Source organism: Megalobrama amblycephala, linkage group LG2, assembly GCF_018812025.1.
Source record: "Megalobrama amblycephala isolate DHTTF-2021 linkage group LG2, ASM1881202v1, whole genome shotgun sequence".
NCBI classification, from domain to species: domain Eukaryota; kingdom Metazoa; phylum Chordata; class Actinopteri; order Cypriniformes; family Xenocyprididae; genus Megalobrama; species Megalobrama amblycephala.
The window spans coordinates 36890288-36911578 of NC_063045.1; the positions used below are offsets into that span (position 1 = coordinate 36890288).

At 37.4% G+C, this 21291-nt stretch overlaps 2 protein-coding genes across 5 annotated transcripts in view; one reads left to right on the forward strand and one right to left on the reverse strand.

Annotated features, from left to right (window-relative positions):
• Positions 1 to 12624, reverse strand: part of arl15b (ADP-ribosylation factor-like 15b) — a 58925-nt gene extending 46301 nt beyond the window's left edge. The window contains exon 1 of one of the 4 annotated variants that reach the window (XR_007182394.1): positions 12077 to 12584. Coding sequence is in view for 3 of the 4 variants with exons in the window: in XM_048173784.1 (XP_048029741.1) it covers positions 12077 to 12184 (108 nt within the window). In the remaining variant the exon portion in view is untranslated. Of the gene's footprint in view, positions 1 to 12076 lie in introns of all 4 variants that reach the window. The other 3 variants (XM_048173784.1, XM_048173768.1, XM_048173794.1) reach the window with 3 other exon arrangements.
• A 932-nt stretch (positions 12625 to 13556) lies between these two features.
• On the forward strand, positions 13557 to 18297 carry snx18b (sorting nexin 18b). Its single transcript, XM_048173755.1, has 2 exons — positions 13557 to 15255; positions 17561 to 18297. The coding sequence occupies exons 1-2, from the start codon at positions 13812 to 13814 to the stop codon at positions 17806 to 17808; spliced, it is 1692 nt and encodes a 563-aa protein (XP_048029712.1). The 5' UTR covers positions 13557 to 13811; the 3' UTR covers positions 17809 to 18297.
• Positions 18298 to 21291: the final 2994 nt, after the last annotated feature.

The following is a 21291-nucleotide window of genomic DNA, read 5'->3' on the forward strand; positions in this document are numbered from 1 at the left end:
ACATTTTCAGTGGCCAAAAACCAAATGTGGGTCAGTTTGCATACAACTGATAATTTTTTTCTTTTAAAGAGGAATATCTGAACAAATTATCTCATTTTTTTCTAACACAATTTGCATAGAATATACTTGAGTGCCATAAATATGTTTTTTTCCAAAGTCTGTGGACCTGTCACTCAAAAAGTATTAAAGATATTGGTAATACTTTATTTTAAGGTGACAGTTACACGCAACTACATGTACTTACTATAGTAATAACAGTAAATTATGCATAATTGCAAGTAAAAGTACAATTAAACCAAACCCTAACCATATCTCTAATAAGTACATGTAGGTAATTAATATTACTCAGTACTTATTTGAGTAAGTACAATGTAACTACATCACCTTAAAATAAAGTGTAACCAAGATATCTCAATATGATTTTATATGCTGGTGATTAACAAACTTTTCTTTTGAAATCTTAATTTTCAAGGCTCTATATGGTTCAATCCCATAGATAGGGATACGATCTCAATTTTACCCATTTTCAATGGTCGAAAACCTAATGTGGTTCACTTTGCACACAGCTGATGCTTATAGCATTTAAAGGAGAATGTCTGAAGAATAAATAATGTTGTAACTATGTTGAAACTTGCTCTCAAATGTTTATTTATAAGAATCTATATTTGAATCAGTATTAAGGATATTTGGAAGAAAGGATTTTGTTTATTTTAACAGCTTCTGAAGCTAGCAAGAGTTTAAATACACAGTATTATAACTATATGTTACCACATTGACATCCAATATCTCTGTGATTGAACCATATAAGGCCTTAAAATTGAAGATTCCAAAAGAAAAGTTTCACAGGAACAAGAATCTAAAATTATATTAAGATATCTTTAACACTGAGTTACAGACATGTAAGCTTAAGAAAAATATTTTTGGCATGTAGAGAGGGGATTGTTGTATGCAATTGTTTGCATAGAGGGAAACAAGATACATTTCTAGTTTCAGTATTATTTGTTCTTCAGAATTTTGACTATTGAAAATTTGAACATGGAGTCACATTGGGATGCCCATATGCAATTGAAACACAGATGGCCTAAAAATGAAGATTACAATAGAAAAGTTTAAGAACGAGAATCTTGAAGGATATAAGATATCTTAAATACTTTTTTAGTTAGGCATGCAAACTTTGGGAAAATAATATTTATGGCATTCAGACAGGTATGTTTTATGCAATCTGTGTTGATAGAAAAAAAAAACTAGAAACATTTCTTGTTTCAACATTATTTGTTGTTTCGATATTCCTTTTTAAAAGAGAAAAAATATCAAATATGCTTTATTGCACATGTACCACATTTGGTTTTTGACTACTGAAAATGTATACAATTTATTCATGGAGCTTCATTAAGATCTCAATATTTCTGGACACCATTTAGGGCCTTTAAAATTAAGATAACAAAAGAAAAGTTTGTTAAGAACCAGAATCTAAAAAGGATATTAAGATATCTTTAATACTTTTTTGAGTAAACTTGGGGCAAAAAAAAAAACAGTGCTTTTTTTCCATTTTTGAACTTTCACTGTTGGTATATAATGCAAAGTTTGCTAAAGTCAATGGATTTAACTAATACACCTACTAATCTCTGTGTAATAAAATGATGCTGCCATCCTTCTGAAGTAATTTTTACCCCCTGTAATTTGGCTACAAATCTCAAATGAAAATTGTAATTTTCACCCCCTCTACAAAATAGTCAATTACTCAGTAAATAGGCTATACATCCATGACATTTTATTATTTTGGCTTTCTTCTTCTTTCACCAGAAAAAAAATTATCAACATTTTTAGCAGGGGACCTCTGGTTTGGAGTTGACATGAATTGATCCTGCAGGATAAAAAAAAAAAAGGGGGCTCAACAATGCCCAGCTAAGCTATAGCTCCTCCCGCTGCTCTTGCAATAATGTTGTTGGGCTTTAAATCTCCATCATGACCCCTCCTTCAGCATTTAAACATGTTGAATAACAAGCTCTAATCAAATCCAAATATCCTAATATCAGATAGAGCACTTCAGATAACAATGCTATTCTAAGCCCTTAGGAACAATCAAACAATCACATCATCTACAAGGTCAAGCTGTGCCCTAAATAACCAGTATATGGGGATTTTATTCAGTCTTTCTCAACAGCAAGTGACTAGCTGTCTTGAGTTATGGTGCCAGATTCTGGAACGGCCGGGGAAAGCCTACAAACCCAGTGCACTGGGATCTCATACAGGAAGTATGTCTTTTTGTTTTCCTATTCTGTACTGATTTACACCCAGTTCCCACCTTTGATGGGTTGTATTTTGAGTGGTATCCTGTTTGGTCTGACAAGGATTCCAATTCCCAGCAGCTCCTAGGTCCCACTTGTCATACTGGACTGTGGGATATTTCCCCGCTCTAAAGGAACTCTGCGACCTAGCTGCCACATCCTGACTTATCAAAGCACGGAAGTGAAGCATGCAGAATAGATCGTTAGCGTCTCCATTCCAACACCAGCCAGTCTCCAACGTGGGCCGCCGTCTGCCAGAGATGTCGTCCACCCTCCTACTGTAACACTCTTGCACCTAAGCGCACTCGATAACAATGTAACTACTCTAGTACTGAAAAATACAGAACATATTGCTGGATGATTTCTTACACTATTCTCTGCAAGGATAAGTCATGATGGTTGAATAGTCATTCAACATCTGACTAGTTGACTGACTAGTAGATGTTTTAGTTTCATTAGAATGATGTTAAGATGAACGCAAGAAGATGTCTTATTTTAAACAGCCCAATTATGCTATTTTAAACACTTTTCACATAGTGGCTGAAACGGTTCAATAAAGGATTCTGTCTCACTAAATCTCTCCTTTCCGAGAGCCTGATCTGCTCTTACTGATCAGATGGCCCAGACTGTTGTGATTGTTCTACCTCTTACAGTGTCGTAAACTAAACGTCCATTACCATATTTGAATCTCCTGAAGTCCAGAGACTTCCTCAGCACTTCTATACAGTGATACAAACAGTAATGCAAAGTGGATTTGTTTTTGCAGAGCAGAAAACGGTGTGTTTTCAACATATCAACAACATGACATGTTGAGTGTCAAAGTAGTTGTTCGTAGACAGCCAATGAAGACAATTCGGGTGCATTATTCACATGTGTTACAAACATATGTAGGTTTATGCAGGAAGAAAGACTGTAATTAAAATAGATCATGAATCAGACTAGAGAATTTGTGGTCGTTGTCTTATTGGACTCAAAATCTTGTGGTCAAAGACCATATTTATATTCTCAGTCTTGCCAGAATTAAAGACCAAGGCCATAACCATATTTTCATGGCCTTGGTCTTGTCGACATCAAGGACCAAGATCATAACCATATTTTCATGGTCTTGGACTTGATAGCATATGGACTCGGTCATGACTCTGACTCGACCCTCTTCTGGTCTCGGTCTTGACTCTGACTTGAATGAGCTGGTCTTGACTATATCACTGTGGGCTTTTCACACTGCGCATAACCCCAGGTTATCGTCGTTCTAAACCGCTTTGAACCCCGGGTAAATGAGCGTTTCACACTTGTAATTTAGATGCCGGGGTTAGCACCACTTTTAACTCGGAGTTAAGAAACCCTGCTCTGGAGCAGGGTTAGCACCACTTTTGTGGGGTTAACTCCGTATTGCGGTGCCAAACTTTTAGAGTGTGAAACAATGCGGTGTTAGAATGTTACAACTAGATGCTTAGCAACCGACAACCAGTCGTGTGCCCTATTTTCATGCACTTCGGGCAGTCACGGAAACACAGCGCGATGTACAAACAGTTGTCTCTGCGTATTATAGAAAAAATGTGACAACTGGAGTGAAGAAGAGAACGTTATTCTTACCTTTATAGTTTGAAAATTTCACTCAGAAAAAAACTTGACATTACAGTCAGCAATCCCTAATATGAGGATGCGCAGTGCTAGAGCCTTTATGTAAACAGGTCATGTGCTGCATTTGTCCAGTCAGTGACACTGACACTGCAAATATGCAGATAAGGACTTTATCCCAGGGTTTAGGAATGTGCAGTGTGAAACAGTAGCTTATGAATACCCAGGATTAACTGTTAACCCCAGGTATTGTATGAGCAGTGTGAAACGTGAATAAAGATAAACCAGGATTTAGTTTACCAGGGGTTTAGAATGACCCAGGGTTAACTATTTCAAGTGTGAAAAGCCCTTGTGTGTATAAAGCCGAGTTCAGACTGCACGATTTTCAAAGTAGTCGGGTCACTGTTCTTTTCACACTGCATGACTATCTTGGCCAGCATTCAGTCGCTGCTGTGTTCAAACTGCACGACGGATCGGCGATAGAAGGTTTCACACTGCATGACTTTACAATAGGAAGAATCACCGACAACTCTGTCTGGCACGCAAACTACGTTTCACAACCAAACACACACGAGATGTGACAAGGAAACAACGCGATATCACCCGTGCAATACCGGAGTTATTATTATTATTATTAAAAACGGTAGCCCGCAAGAAGCTTGCAATACGAACTGCCTGTGCACTGATTTGCAGCGAAAACAAGAAAAAGAAAAGAAGAATATGGAGGAGGATATGGTTGGGGAGACTGTGGATTGTGTGTTCTGCAACGAGAGTTGGAGGTAAATAAATAACTTTTCAATGTGCTGCTGTTGCGGATGGTCAAGCAAATGTTTGTGCTTTGTTTCTGTTTGATAGTATTGTAATGTTTATCTGAAACGAAGCCATGCTTGCTGATATTGTGGTCTATAACTCCTCCCCGAACTCCCCGCTGCTCTGTATCTTGCTCTCTCATTGGCTGTTGGTCATCGCCGATGTAGTTTTCAGTCAGAACACTTTTCACACAGCAGGATTTTGAATCGCCGACAGGTCCAGATATTTAGCATGTCAAATATTTCACGGGTGTCGGCGACTCGTCTGCGATTCTCTCAGATCGTGTCTTTGCTCATTCACACTGTGTGATTGTCACTCGCGTGAACGAGCACCGATTCGCCTGTGATTTCGGGCATTTGTCTGCGATTTCTCAAAACCTGTCGGCGAGCCAAAATCGGGGCTAAAATCGTGCAGTCTGAACTCGGCTTTAGTCTATGTATATATTAGTCTATTGTATGTCACACCAGTATTTTCTAAGACATTAAAATAACCCTGTCTGCAACACAGCAATCTGTGTCACTTTTGATCACATTTCAAAAGTGAAAATCACATTTCTGGCCTGTTCTGATGTTTGAATGCTTGATGTTTGAAAAACTGACCTGCTTAACCATGTCTGCTTATTTTTGGTTTGCATGCATGCTTTCGGAAATATAAACCACTTTAACCTAGCCTATGAACTAAGGTCATTTAGTGTGCAAAAGTGACACTGAAAACACCACCTAACTGGTTTCACAAAGTAAACCACAGATAAACAAAGAGAAATCTAGCCTAAGGCTGGGTTCTCTACAAGGCTGCTTACATTCACTATCTTAGCAACATCAACTCCAACTTGCTAATTACCAGCAATATGTAATTTTTCTCCCTGGAGAAACCTGGGGCAAGTGTCTTGCTAAAGGGCACAATGACAATAATGTGTCGTTTGAACCTACAGGATCTTATCTTTTCCATCCTAGATCATAAAAAACTAGACAACACAAAATGGCTTACAAATGCTAAAAAAATTAGTATCTTTAATGTTTTGATGCAACTAACCTGGGCTGCGTTTCCCAAAAGCATCGTAAGCTTAAGTTGATCGTAGCTCCATTGAAACCAATGGAGCTACGATCAACTTAGGCTTACGATGCTTTTGGGAAACGCTACCCTGGGCTGAGTTCTCAAAGCCTACTATGGTTGCAAGTTCCGTCGTTACCAACACAGTTCAATGGAACTTGCGACCATAGTTGGCTAACCATGCTTTTGGGAAATGCACCCCTGGTTATCCCCCTCAAAGGAGATTATTGTATTAATCCGGGATCTTGTAAGAAACACTGTGATTCAAAAAACATACCCTTACCTACTGGATGTTGCATAAAGCCAACCAATCAAACTGAAACAACTGACCATTTTTATGTGCAATAAGCATCAGATGAAAGGACTGTGGGTGGTCGGTTGCCGGGCCTTCTGTGGGTAAAACAGAAGAACAGGTGCATAGCCTTTGGGCTTCTCAGGTTTGACTGAATGCTCTACTTTTCAAGCAGTGAGGTTTGTCATGGCCTTTAAATCAAAATGGACTTGAGCCTGTTGAATAAACATGAGAGTCACTGTGACTAGTGACCTAAGAGCATCCATTAAAAGATCAGTCTGATAAACCGACAATTTAACACACCATTAGCACTGAAACTAGATCACACAGGGCACAAATAACCCACATTACATAAGCTTAAAGACCTCTTTTAGGAGTTTTGTGGCTTTTAGTCCATGTCTCTGTGCTTTGAGACCAAAGCTTGTGTACAAAATTCAATGCAATTAGCAGATACATTCAAAAGTCTTTATATTTTGGGAAAACAGACCGAAAATACTGATGACACATCTTGGACTAATGGGCATATCCATATATTTTTGTCCAAACAAAAGCCTGGTTATTTAACAAAAAAAAGTTGAGCGTTTTGAGCGTTTCAATAGGAAATACTGTATATTTACACACAAAAGAATACTGCGATCACCAAACCATTTCATGCAGTGTTTAATAGATCTGGGTGAAGATCACCCAACCAGAATCTAAAATTTTCATCTATTTGATTACATTAATAAGATCATTACCATAGAGCTAACCATGCAGCCACATAATCATTTAAAATTGAGAACATAAAATAATTAAAATAAGAAAATTAAAACAGAGAACATAAACAAGTCCTGACTAAGGAGAGAGATGTTCTTCATGTTGATTTTATCAGTGGGTGATTTGGGGTCAGATCTTTGCAGGTCACCTCCTGACAAAACATGAAAGACAAAAACTGTCACTATTTAGTAAATTTATTTTAAAAAATCTACTGGAAACACAACGCACTACAGCTTTCTCCAGACTATAGATTTCTGTAAACTACCTAAGGATGTAGAGCAGAGATTGAGCTCCTATCAGCTACAGAGACACCAATGAGGGAGAACCTCCTTCTGTGGGAAGAGCCCAGAGGAACTGAACGCTAAGGGAAGGACTCTCTATCATATGTAACATGATAGAGAGAGCATGCCATGAAGTTTCCAAACGCTGCTAGGAAATCCAAAGACACATAGAGAAGAGGAAACTTGTGCCCCAGTGCCCAAATGACATACTGTGAGCAAAAGCCACAAGTCAGAACAGACAGATAATCGATCAGGGCGAGTCCACCTGAGAGCATAAGCCACCTCAAGAGCTTCTGTGTCAAACCTCTCAATTTTATCCAAGCTGTGATAGTTTGAAAACACAACAGGGAGAAGGCTGCTCTAATTTTGGAGTGCCTGAGAGTTTTGGAAACCTAACACACTGAAGCTAATTATAAAGCAATTAGGAAGAGCAGAAATTGGACTCTCTGGTGATAAACTTTTAGAGTTAAATTGTACCATGGAAGCACTGGTGCTGCAAATGAGTGAGATGCATGTGCTCGGATGGTCTCCTATGGTTTTAAGCAATTAAGAGATGGATACAGAGATGATTGTTTAAAAGCATCAGTGCATAATCCAGTCCAAAAGCACAGGGCAACAAGTTCAAGTGTAAGGTTAAAGTTACAAAAAAAGGAAACATACTTCCAATCTTCTTCTTTTTTTCCCCAAGAGAAATTTGACTTTAAAAACATTTCATCTCTGCTAAAAAAGACCAGTTAACAACCATTTTAAGGACATTGGCACACAGGAACTCATCCAAAACCCAACAGTGACCATGTTCGCAGGAAATCAAACGTAATTGCAACGGCCAATAAAGCGTCTTTATAGAAGTAAATCATTGGATCTTTACCTCGAGTAACTGACTTCCTCATTGCATTGCCTGACTTGCTCTCTCGCTTGAACAGACAGCCGAGCTCACAACTACTGCTGTTGCTTTTGGCAGTTAAATGCAAACCAAGGCTTTAATGCTCACCAGGGTGAAAGTTAAACAAACAATTTAAACACAATGTTCCAGGACACATATTTTTCCATGAGCCAATATGATTTTTCACATGAAAAATACAGCAGTCAACAATGAAACATAAAAACATAATAACTATAACTTTTTAGCTTAATAGCTTTAACAATTTCCATAAGAAGAGGGAATAGTCGTTGATTCAGTCATAAAATGCAATAGCACAGCACTAACCATTAACATAAAATCCATTTGCCATTGATCCAGTTTCACTTACAATATCTATGTCCATGAGATACGACAATAAAAGTCCATTAGTATAACCAGAAACTGCATTACTCTTTAGGATACTAAAGACACTTTATTTCAAATACTCTTTGAGGGGAGGTGGTACGATGGGTGGTAGAAATGGGCCTGGTAGAGATTAGAGCTGAGATTAGAAATTACAAACCATTTTAAATAAAATATACATGACTGTTCAAAAGTTTGTGGTTAGTAATATTTTAATTAGTAATATTTCAAGTATAAGTCTCTTATGCTCGCCATGGCTGAATTTATTAGTAAAAACAGTAAAACTGTTAAAATTGTAATATATTTTAATATTTTTTAAAATGTAATTTATTCATTATCTTATATGCTGATTTGGTGCTTAAAATAAGAACATTTCTTATTATTATCAATGTTGAAAACATTTTTTTTTTTTTTTTTGTGAAAACCATGATACATTTTTTTCAGGATTCTTTGATGAATAGAAAGTTTTTATTTAATACTTCATCATTTATTAGAAGTAAATCTTTTATAACAATGTGAAAGTCTTTACTGTCACTACTGATCAATTTAATCCATCCTGGCTGAATTATATAATTTCTTTTTTTTTTTAAAAATCTTACTGACAACAAACTTTTGAATGGTAGTATATATCAAAAATATAAAGCATCAGATGATGGTAAAGGTAATCTAAATGTAAAAATAGGGCAAATGAGCATGCAATAAATGAAAAAAAGGCCTACTGTGTTACATTATTTTACATATGATATGAGAGCAATGAAAAACATGTAAAATAAAATTGTGCTTAACTGCCCAGAAATTAGTAACCTGCTCCCTGCTCATGCCTGACCTCAGTTCTTCAGTAAACCATTACATAAAGCTTCCGGTTTGGCTGTAAATTAGCTTGGTTGCCCGTAAAATGAATAACATTCGAAGGGATTAAATGAATGCAGCAGCTGCTATACGCGATTGCGATCCGGCTTTATTTAATAAGAGAACCACCAAAACGGCTGTTGGACAAATGCTAAAATGCATTGAGATTCCACGCACAAATTTACCATACAGAGAGAGGGAACAAAACAGAACACAATAGGATCATTGTTGCACCCATTCGTTTCAAAATAAGCAGACCACAGACCAAATGAGGCCAGATCCATAATTAAACTGAGCTAAGATTCTGCACTGAATGCACAGTGTCCTTTAATAATGAAAAACCATGGGGATACCAAAAAGAATGAACTGAAACCTGAACAGTTAGAACAAACACTAAGACCATTGGCCCCGGACAGTGAGCACATAAAAAGCGTGAAGGAAACGCGCTGCTCTGGAAAAAACATACCAGAAACGTAGATACAATGATGTGGTTTCCATGCCAACTACAAAGGCAAAGGTTTAAGCTCCACCCATTTTGGGGAGAGGGAAGCCAACTATGCAAGCCATGAAATCCCAGGAGCTGACATTGATAAAGCTTTCACTGAGCTCGCTAAAACCTTTTTCTATGCCCCCTGTTGTTGAAAATGGCATAAAATCTGTTTACAGTTGTGTACAACCTGAAGATATGCTTGTATTGGTGTGCACATGTGGTTTGTTGTAGTCAAACCCACTTTCCACATTCTAGTGAAATAAAAATAGGTCATACCCAAGAAGTACAAGTTCAGGGGCCCTTCTATTTTATGATCTATCAAACATGAACCTAATGAGAAAAGGGGTCTGACTACATCCTCTCGTCCTTACTGACCCAAAGTCAAAAGTGGGATTTGTCAGGACAAAAATACATAATCAACTACGTTCCTAATCTACACCCCGCCAGCCCTTTCAGTCTCTTTTCAGCACTGTTTCTTGAGGAAATGGTTCTATTCTGAGAATCCTGACCGGAACATCCCAAAGGAAACACCCCTGTGACCTCAATGCATATGTCCAAGTATCAAAGCACCGAATGTGCGAGAAATTTGCTGGCACCGGAATTAAATTCTGTCACGCTGTGGAGCGGCACCAACATGACAATACAGTATATTCATTAAACTGTTATTATCAGACATTTGATATTGTAAGCTAATTATGTAACACGAAAGGTGCAAAAAAGGACTTTGAAAGAGTTCACTCCGAGGCCAAATAAGCTGATAATAAACAATGTTATATAAAAAAAAGATTAGATGTGATCTGTGACCAAACATCATCCAAGGTACATTCATTAATGGAGTTCAGTTGTGATAATCACAAGACATGTGACTAGAGCTGTCAAAAGGACCGACTTCGGTACCAAGTCAGTACTGAAATTTAAAAAATGTGACGCTTTGAGCGCTGTTGAGCAGATTCGTAAACACCTCTGATTGGCTATTGTGTTTCACGTGCTCATCGGATACGTCTGTGATTGGCTTCAATGATCAATGCTTCAAAAACATCAATAGTCATCAATGATAGTCATCAATGACGTTCTTCACTGAGCGCTTGCACAGATACACACGGGAGCGTTTGAAAGCAGATGTCTATCGCGGACCAGAGTTCCTGCTCCCGCTTTCAAATTCAAACACTTCCGTGTGCTTTCAAACACTCCTATGTGTGCGTTGATCATTGTAGCCAATCATAGACATATCAGATGAATGCGTGAACACAACGGCCAATCAGAGGTGTTTACGAATCTGCTCAACCGCGCTCAAAGCGCCATATTTTTAAAACTTCAGTACTGACTTTTGACAACTCTACATTTGATTGTTGGTGTCATTATGAAATGAAAATAAATCTCAAATGTACTGAACTGAATAGACAGTAAAAGATTATAAAAATATAAAAGATTGCAAGAATCACTTTAAAGGGTGTAAACATGTTTTGTTAAACTTAAGTTTGCTAAAAATGAATGAAAAATTACCAGAACACTTAATTAAATAGGCATGAAACGGAAGTTGCAATAGTCTTTTCTTCTCTATTGTGATGTACGTCAGAGTGAAACGACTTCTTGAGCATGAATAAATGTAATGATTTTGTCCATGGGGAGTTGATTGGATGATTTGATGGTCGTGGTTTGCTATTGGTGGATCTCATGTGAGTGACAGGAAGTCCCGCCCTCGCGCCAGTAAACACGTCATCAGAGAAGAGATGTCCAAGAGGGAGGAGGGGAAGTTAATTTGATTACAAGGGCACATTGATTTTTAAAAAATGATATGCGCGGATAAATCAGTTATAATAAATACTGCAATATTCCATTAAAAAAAACAACAATTGTCCAATTTGATTTTACGGTGGCATAGTTCATCCATATTTATGTCATCATTTACTCACCCTCATGTGAGTTTTCTTTAATACATGCACAAGTCTTGTTACCTGATTTGTGATCAGTGCAGCCAATAAAATTAGATTTGCAGACTAAATAAATTATCATATCTTGCAGCAAACTTCACATCTAAAGTGAAAACTGTATACTTATCTAACTACATAAATGTTTACATTTTTTCCCTAAAGAAACAGAACAAAAAGAGCTATAAAGCTAGCAGACATGACCAAAATTTGTTGATATAACAGGAAAGCTCAGTGCTCAGAACTGCTATCCTTTCTGGATGCCCTCCTCTATTGGCTTAGGTTTGTTTGTAAGCAAAATAAACAAGAAACTGTAAGTGACTTCACCCACACACTGAGTATATATTTGTAATAGTTCAAAACAGAACAGAACAACTGTTCAGAAACAAAACCGATGAAGACTGATAATTTGTGGGAGCAGCGATGAAAACAAAACACCTGATCCTACAGGCTCTGGCCATCTTCAAAAAGAATTAAAAGAATACTCTACCAGGTAATCCATGTAATTCCCCGATAGCTTCTTGCTGTTGTCTACGGAAAATAGAAGTCCTGAGTTAGGGCGACTATGAAATGAAACGCTGGTGTTAATTGAATGCATCCAAAAGTCGATTTTTTGACGGCTTTGGAATCCCCGCCTCTCAGATATGAAAAATAATATATTAATAAAGCGGCTAGCAGCGTTAGCTGTGCACTCCTCTTCCTCTATAAGTCCCACGCACGGTTATGAGAATAAAAGAAGTCCTGACGAGAAAAAAAAAAGATTCAGGCTTTTAATATATTCAAAAACATTCCTATATATATTTTTAAGTCGTAAAAATTCAGACTCAGACGTGATACAGCGAGTGCAATACAGTTTAATGGTGTGGGCGGAGAGAGGCGCTGTTTGTTGTGCGCTCGCGAGCCACAAGCATCACGACTTCGACGTGACGTCATTGTCACGCTGCGTGTTACGTTCATTCATCCAACGGGGATTGAAATTATTTCGGTTTCTTACGTCTTCTGAGTGTTTAAACCGATATCTATATAATCGACTGCCCTTACGACGCTCTTTCACGTTATGAAGGAGTTTGTTTAATATTAATGGCGAAGAATGCTAGTTTCGCGAACGTCTAAACGATCACGTGATAAGGAGATCGTATCTGTAAGGCTACTGGTTCTTTTACATCACGTGACAAGGAACTTACGGTGCCAGATATTTGTTTGATAGTGACCTCTGCTGGTTAAAGTAACACACTATTCTTCAAGGAGAGTGACAGCATACCCGTGTTGTGTGTAATCTGAGATCGTGTGTCCATAGAGAATGCTAGCTTCTTTTCAAATGCATAACCTTTTGTGTTTTTCTACTTATAATGTTATAGTAACATTGGCCTATTGCATCATGTTTCATGTATACAAAGTTTTGAAACAAATAATACTCATTTGGGTATACAAAGTTTTGAAACCAATAATACTCATTTGGGTGAACAGGCCATAGCACAGTGCAGTAATATGACAGTGGCACAATGCATTATGAAGCTTTCTTCGTGGTATAAACAGCCTTTAGTATGTTCTGTAAAAGTGCCCCAGGTGAAAAAATACTATAGTAAATACTATAGTGTTTGTGAACCATACTATAGTAAATTGTAGTATACTGTATTTACAACACTTTGTTAATGAATGCTACAGCGTACTGTAGTATTAACTATAGTGAACTGATAAACTGTAATAAATATACTTTAGTTTTTACTACAGTAAACTGTAGTCTACCTATTGTAGTATAATATACCCTATATTTGTAGAAAACGTTGTACATGTTAGACAAGTAGAAGCCTTTAGAAGTATTTTTCATGTACTTTTCATAGGTAGTGTGTCTATTTAAGATTAGACCTTGTTGGCTGTATTAAATTTGTCTGATAGCTGGACACGGTGACTTGTGTACGGGGGTACTGGGGTTTATTCTTTGCCCCAGGCTGATTATTCTGATTGGCTCCACCCTCGATTATTCTGCCCTGGACCGCAGAGCGCATTCAGCGAAGAGAGGCAGGCGTTCACAAAAACCACTTTTTCAATACCCTCTGAGAGGAGTTTTATACTGTTTTCATTGGATAATGTTTTTAAAAGTTTTCGACGTGTTTTGGTAGAAAGCAGAGAGCGTAAATTCCCGAAGAGGTTGGTTTAACGGAACGGCGCGGAGAGTGTATTGTAACTTTGGAAACTGAGTTTACCAAAAGCGTTTCCACACAACTATGGCGCTCAGAGCGAGAGCTTTATACGACTTTATCTCTGAAAATCCCGGCGAGATATCTGTGACAGAGAATGAACTTCTAACATTGTGTAGTGAAGAGGTTGTCGATGGTTGGTTGGAGGGCACGAACAGCAGAGGTGAGACAGGACTCTTCCCCGCATCATACGTGGAGATCATGAGGACTGACACATCACTACATGATAACGGGACATCCGCTAGTCAGGACTATTACTACCAAAGTCCTCAGAGGAGGGACACCTCAAACGAGTCGACACCCACTCATTCCGCTGTTTACCAGGGACATCTTCAGCAACAGCGACACAGTTTTCAGACGAGCCAAGGAAGCGACGAGGATTGGGACGATGACTGGGATGACAGTGTCACCTCGGAGGAACACGGAGGAACACCTGAAAAACGCGGGAATACTCAAACGGGATATACCAGCACAAGCACTTCTGCTTCTCGACGTGGTAGTGGGCAACAGTCCAAAAGCACAGGAACAGTTGGAAAAAATCTCAATAGGTTTTCAACCTTTGTAAAGTCAGGCGGTGAGGCTTTCGTTTTGGGTGAAGCTTCAGGTTTGGTCAGAGATGGAGACAAAATATTTGTGGTTATGGGTCAGTATGGTCCAGAATGGCAAGATAACCCATATCCATTCACTTGCATTATCGATGACCCTACAAAACAGACCAAATTCAAAGGCATGAAGAGCTATATGTCCTATGGACTCACACCTAGTCATACTCAAAGCCAGGTGAATAGAAGATACAAGCACTTTGACTGGCTTTATGCTCGACTTGTGGAAAAGTTCCCTGTCATTTCGGTCCCTCACTTGCCAGAAAAACAAGCCACAGGTCGATTTGAAGAGGATTTTATTTCTAAGAGGAGGAAAGGTTTAATATGGTGGATGAATCACATGACGAGTCATCCTATTTTATCCAAGTGTGATGTTTTCCAGCATTTCCTCACCTGCAGCAGCAACGATGAAAAAGCCTGGAAGCAAGGCAAGCGAAAAGCAGAGAAGGACGACTTGGTCGGCGCTAACTTCTTCCTCACTATCTGTCCTCCAGCTTTACCGCTTGACTTACAAGAGGTGGAAAGCAACATAGATGGTTTCAAAACGTTCACCAAAAAAATGGACGAAAACCTCATACAGGTCAACGTCACTATTAATGAATTTGCCAGAAAGCAGATCACTGGTTTTAAAAAGGAATATCAGAGAGTTGGACAGGCTTTCAGACTTCTAAGTCAGGCCTTTGAATTTGACCAGCAACTATACTCAAATCCATTAAACAAGGCCATGGCACACACTGGAGAAGTCTATGAGACCATTGGGGATTACTTTGCAGAGCAGCCTCGTCAGGATTTGGAGCCAATTTCCGATCTTTTAGCGATCTACCAGGGACACCTTGCAAACTTTCCAGACATTATCCATGTTCAGAAAGGTTTGGAATTTTTCTCATGTGTTTGCTCAAATACCACTTGTCAGAATGGCATGCCATAAAATGTGGATATAGGTCAGTAGGTCATTAGTTTATGTGCATGCCATCAGCTTTAAGACACTATCTATCCAGTGTCAGGTTATTATTTGAATGAAAACTTAAAGGGATAGTTCACCCAAAAATGAAAATTCTGTCATCATTTACTCACTCTCAAGTTGTTCCAAACCTGTATCCATTTCTTTCTTCTGCTGAACATAAAGGAAGATATTTTGAAGAATATGGGAAACTGAACAGTTCTGAGGCACCATTGACTTCCATAGTATTTTTTTTCCTACAATGGTGCCCCAAAGCAGCCTGGTTACATACTTTCTTTAAAATATCTTCCTTTATGTTCAGCAGAAGAAAGAAACTCATACAGGTTTGGAACTACTTGAGGGTGAGTAAATGATGACAGAATTTTCATTTTTGGGTGAACTATCCTTTTTAATCAGTATGGTAAATCGCTATTTGATGAAACTAAAAAAAGCATCTTATTTATACTTAAATGGATGGATGGTGTTTGAGCGAAGGCAAGCTGCTCATGTAAAATGGTGTGCTTTTTTAGTTTATTAACTTTTTATACCTAATAGCAAATGGCACATAGTAACAGGCTCTCGGCAGTATTTCAAATGACATGTCCTGATTTCTCTCTCTCTCTGGTGCAAGAGAGAGAGCATATGGGGCCTGCTAGTTCTTGCAGCTTGAGATGTGTGTTGGTATGGTGTTGTAATTCTCATATCCCTTTAGTGGGGGAAGTGTATACCTCTTACTGATCTATTTTGTCTTTGTTGTGAAATGAAATAGACTTGTGTCATTCTTTTCTGTAGTATCATATGTCTGGGTTTTTATGACGTAAATTGTTGATGCGGTTTTGTATGAGAAATTGCTTGTCTTCATAAAACAACTGATACTGGGAAAGCTTTTGTGTTGAAGGCTCTAATCCTAAGCTTAGGGCCCCAGCACAGGGTAGCACTGAATGCTTACACCACAGTGACTCACAGTTTAACTCACAGATGTAGTTATTCTGATTCCTTGGATGTAATAACACATCCCCTAACTAAACTTTTGATCTAATATATGTGATTGTGTAAGTAAAGTCAATGTGAAACGACGTTCACAACTTATTCTACTTCCGTGATCAGACACTTCAGAGTAAAACTATGGAAGCTTGTTTCCGCCACTGAATAAAAAATAAAAAGGGTAATTGCACCTTTTTATCTCACAATTCTGACTTTTTTTCCTCACAATTGCATGATATAAAGTCACAATTGCATGATATAAGGTTGCAATTGCGCAATTCTGACTTTTTCCTCAGAATTGTGAGCTAATTTTTAGCAATTCTGACTATATAACTCACAATTTTGACTATATCATGCAATCAGAATTGCGAGATATAAACTCTCAATTGTGATTTATAGTAACAATTGTGAGATATAAACTTGCAATTATGAGAAAAAGTCAGAGTTGTATCTCGCAATTCTAACTTTATAACACAATTCTGATTTATAACTCGCAATTGCGACTTCATATCACGCAATTCTGAATTTATAACACGCAATTGCAACTTTATCACGCAATTCTGATTTTATAACTCACAATTGCGACGTCATATCACGCAATTCTGACTTTATTTTACACAATTGTGAGAATAAAAGTCTAAATTGTGAGATAAAAAGCCACAATTATCTTTTTTTTTAATTCTGTGGCAGAAACAAGCTTCCATATGAAACAAGAAAAAAAAAAACGTATGTCAGGATATTATCCATCTGGAATTGATTGGATTATGAAAAATATGGGTTACATACCAAAATGGAGCCAGGTTAGAGGGGAGGGGGGATAAAAAGTAAAAGGTATTCATGAAGTCAGCGGAAAAAGGAAAATTGTTTTGAAGAAAAAGTTAATACATTTTGATACAAGATTCCAATGACAAACATTTGTAATACTAATGCACTGATGAATCGTGTGCAATAAGACCAGGAACATGAATTTAAGAAAAGTAAGAGGTACTAATATGTAATAATACTACTAATATTAATTTCAAGATGACATATAGTGCACAGGGAATATTGATTTCTTCTTAAGAAATTCCAAAGAGAGCCGTAAGCCTTAAATCCCAAAAGCCATGACTGGTCTGATCTTGCATTTTAATGTGTTCAAAATTGAAAACTCTCAGAGTGCATGTGTGTTTTTGCAGATGTGATTGCGTGTTATTGACTTTTAACTGAACCATTGTTTTCCTTGTTCTTTTCCGTCCTCTGTCTTTCTTCAGGTGCCCTCACCAAGGCCAAGGAGAGCCAGAAACACGGAGAGGAAAAAGATGGCACTGCAGGTGGAGGCATCAATGACCGCTGCAACATCATCTCCTGCGCTACGCTAGCCGAGATCCAGCACTTTCATCGCATACGTGTACGTGATTTCAAGGCACAGATGCAACATTTCTTACAGCAGCAGATCATTTTCTTTCAGAAAATCACAGGCAAGTTGGAGGAAGCCCTGGACATGTATGATCAGGCTTAGGAAATCAACTGGCCAGAACTGAAATGAAACAAATAAGCATCCTTTTTATTATAGATTCATGAAAAATATAGTTAATGTCTTGTAAGAGTGTTTGGGGTGGCTTTGAGTTACAAACAAAAATAATGATGAAAACGTGTGCCAGAAATTGACAATGGTCCTTAAAATGTAGACTTCATTATTGAGTAAAATCATATAATCTGATTATACATAACGGTCGAAATTGGTTTCAGTTGTCCTGAAACCCTCGCAACATAACCACAATTTTAAGTTTACATTTTAATTGGCTTAGTCGAAATAAAACCACATAGATTACTAACTTGTAATTGTGTGCCTGTACTGATATGCTCTCTGTTCTGGTATGGACTCATTCCATGGACTATGACCTGTGGTGATGCTAAATAAGAGTAGATTTGAAGGCATTTGTGTCTTTTGAACAGTATTCTGAATCTGCTGAATTCCATTACAGATATAAAGATACATTATACATTTGAATGTCTTAGTGTGTTGGTCTGTCAATTATGGTTGTTTATGATCCTTCACAGTCTGTGCAAGTTTTTCTCTCACTTCGTTATTAACCTTTATCTAATCTGATCTGAGGGAGAGGCCTGTGTCTGTTTTACATTAAGAGCTTGCAAGAGAAAGACGAGACACAGTTTCTCAGCCCTGGAGGAGAAGTGCAAAGGAACAATGACCTAGAAAACATGGGCTGAAACCCTCTTTATCTAAAGGACATTCCAGACAAGACAGAGAGGATCACTCACTGTACTAGTTTACCAGCACTTCCATTATTCAAGACCTTTTCTCCCATGTTACAACAGGATTTTAGTTAGTTTAAATACAGTAACTGAGAGCTTAGTGGACATATAAGATCTCTGATCAAGACCGTTTACCAGGTGTATGAGCAAGAAAAATTGAAGTGAAACTTTAAAAATAGAGCTGATCTCAAACTCTGGACCACTGGTGGTCCGTGAAAGGTTCCCAGTGGTTATTGCATGGTTTAAAATACAACAACAAAAAAACAGTCCTTAATAAAAAATATATTGGCCAAAAAGCACCAACACTGAATTAATCATCAGTTAATAACAGTTAATTGTGTAATAAAACAATTAACTTGTGTAAACAAATTTTATTACAAATTGTTTCTGTTTTCTCACTTCAATAATATAACATAAGTGATAAGCGTCAATATAAGTAGATGTTCATTCCAAATTCTTAGCTTGCGAATGGTTGGCTTATGTAGATTTAGTATCAGTAGCAGTCTTAGTTCATTTCAGAGAAGAACAAAAGCAAACTGTCTAAAGACAGGGTTGGTTAAAAAGATGACCAAGAAGACCCCAACATAAGATTTGAATAATTATGTATTCCACAATTTTTGTTTTACTTATTAGGTGGTCCATCCCCTAAATGGGTTAAGAACCACTTGAAATGAAAGAAATGTGGGAAAATAAACAACCATCTAGAAAGATTAGCATGTTCAGGCCTCAGAGCTCCAATCAAATGACCTCTTGAAGGAGATCGAACCACCATTAGTTTCTGTGCTTACTAGGAGGAAAAACCAGAGCTGTCCGGAGCAGTCAATCTCTCACTGCATTTGAATTATTTATAAGAGCTAAAGTTAGGCTTCTCTTTCCACACACTGCCTGCTTCTCTGTTCACATACTTGGGTCCTTAATCATGAAGAATTCATTTCCACACCCCGATCACCCCGCATATACTGTGCATAAAACAACACAAAGGAGAAAAGGAAGGACTACACTGCTCAATTCTGTTTTTATGAATGTTTCTATAAAGAAATTGAGTAATGTGATGCATTGCTACACTAATATGTTATATATGAATCATAAATATTCCATTGTTACAGTTCAAAACTCTCCAACTGATTATAGAAAAAGCAATGATTTTATTAGAATATATACAATAAGAACAATCATTTTTACATTAGTGTAACTAACTCAGAGATACTTTCTCTTTCTCTCAGTCACACAGACATAAATACACACATAAACATTCATAAACCTGAAGCCCATAGAAAGTTCTAGGCATTACAAAACATCAAACACAGATGGTCATCTTTATATATATACATATATATATGTACAGTGCCCTCCACAATTATTGGCACCCTTAGTAATTATGAGCAAAGGTGGCTGTGAAAATAAATCTGCATTGTTTATCCTTTTGATCTTTCATTCAAAAAAGTAACTATTCCACTTCTTACAATAGCATCACTTTCCTGTTGTATAGCCTGCTAATATTATCTTGCTTATCAGTAATGTAAAATTTGTGGTGCAATATTACTGAGGGTGGATCTGTTTTTGTGGTCAGCTAAGTATTCTAAATTTAGACACTTCTTTAAAATGTAACTTTGAATAGTTTCATTTCTCTCCTCAGTTTCATGCAATTCTGACAGACTGTCTACAGCAATTATACATAAGGCATTAAGGTACAGCATAATACTATAGTTCTGTAGTGTTTATTTTTTTGAAAACCATTTAGAGGAAATGTAAGGAAAAAATAATTGGTTATTGTAGAAGTAGTAGTCATCCTATATCTTGCACTTTATAATAATTTAAAAATTGCTAAGTATACAGTAATAAAGTACTTACAAATCATTTGAAGTATAAGCACGAGACATCACTTCCGCTGTCAGAGCGCGATCAGACCTCACTAACCGAGTGCTGAACGCAGTTGGACATAGTAGTGTTTTAGAGGTAAAAAATGATATAAATACTGTTCAGTTTCTCACACAAACCAATCGTTTCATGTCTTAGGACAACACGGTTTAATTTGGATTTGTCTATGCATGTTTTTTGACTCTTATAAATTGTATTATCATTGACACGCATTATAAGACTGACAGACGCCAACGGTTCAAGTTAAAAATCATCATTTGTGTTCTACTGAAGAAACAAAGTCACCTACATCTTGGATGCCCTGGGGGTAAGCAGATAAACATCAAATTTTCATTTTTGGGTGAACTATCCCTTTAAGTAGACTAGTTACCTGTCAGTATTTAATGAAACCAAGAACACTGAATGTAAAAAGCTTGTGTTGTTTCTCCTCTAAAATGTGGCAAAGGATCTAAATTTATAACATTCGATTTATACTGCAGTCACTGAACTGAATTAACCATGTTCATCTGTTCTATCTGTAGCTTGAAAAATGTGCAAATACCCATAGCTTGTCACTGGGGTAGTACCCTCAAAGGTGCACTTTGTATCTTATGTACCCCTAAAGGATGCATATTAGTACCTCAAGGTGCTAATAGTGTTAGAGAAGGTTCAAAATTGTGAGGGTATTGTACAGAAGTACAAAGAGGGTACCACCCCAGTGACAAGCTAAAGGTACAATTTTTCCTCTTTTTTTCTGGCAGCGTATAATGGTAAATATAACTGCAAAATATTCTGACCTTGTAATAACAAAGGTTTGGTGCCATCTGTGTTTTTTAAGTTAGAAAACATCAAAACTACAAAAAGATCTAAG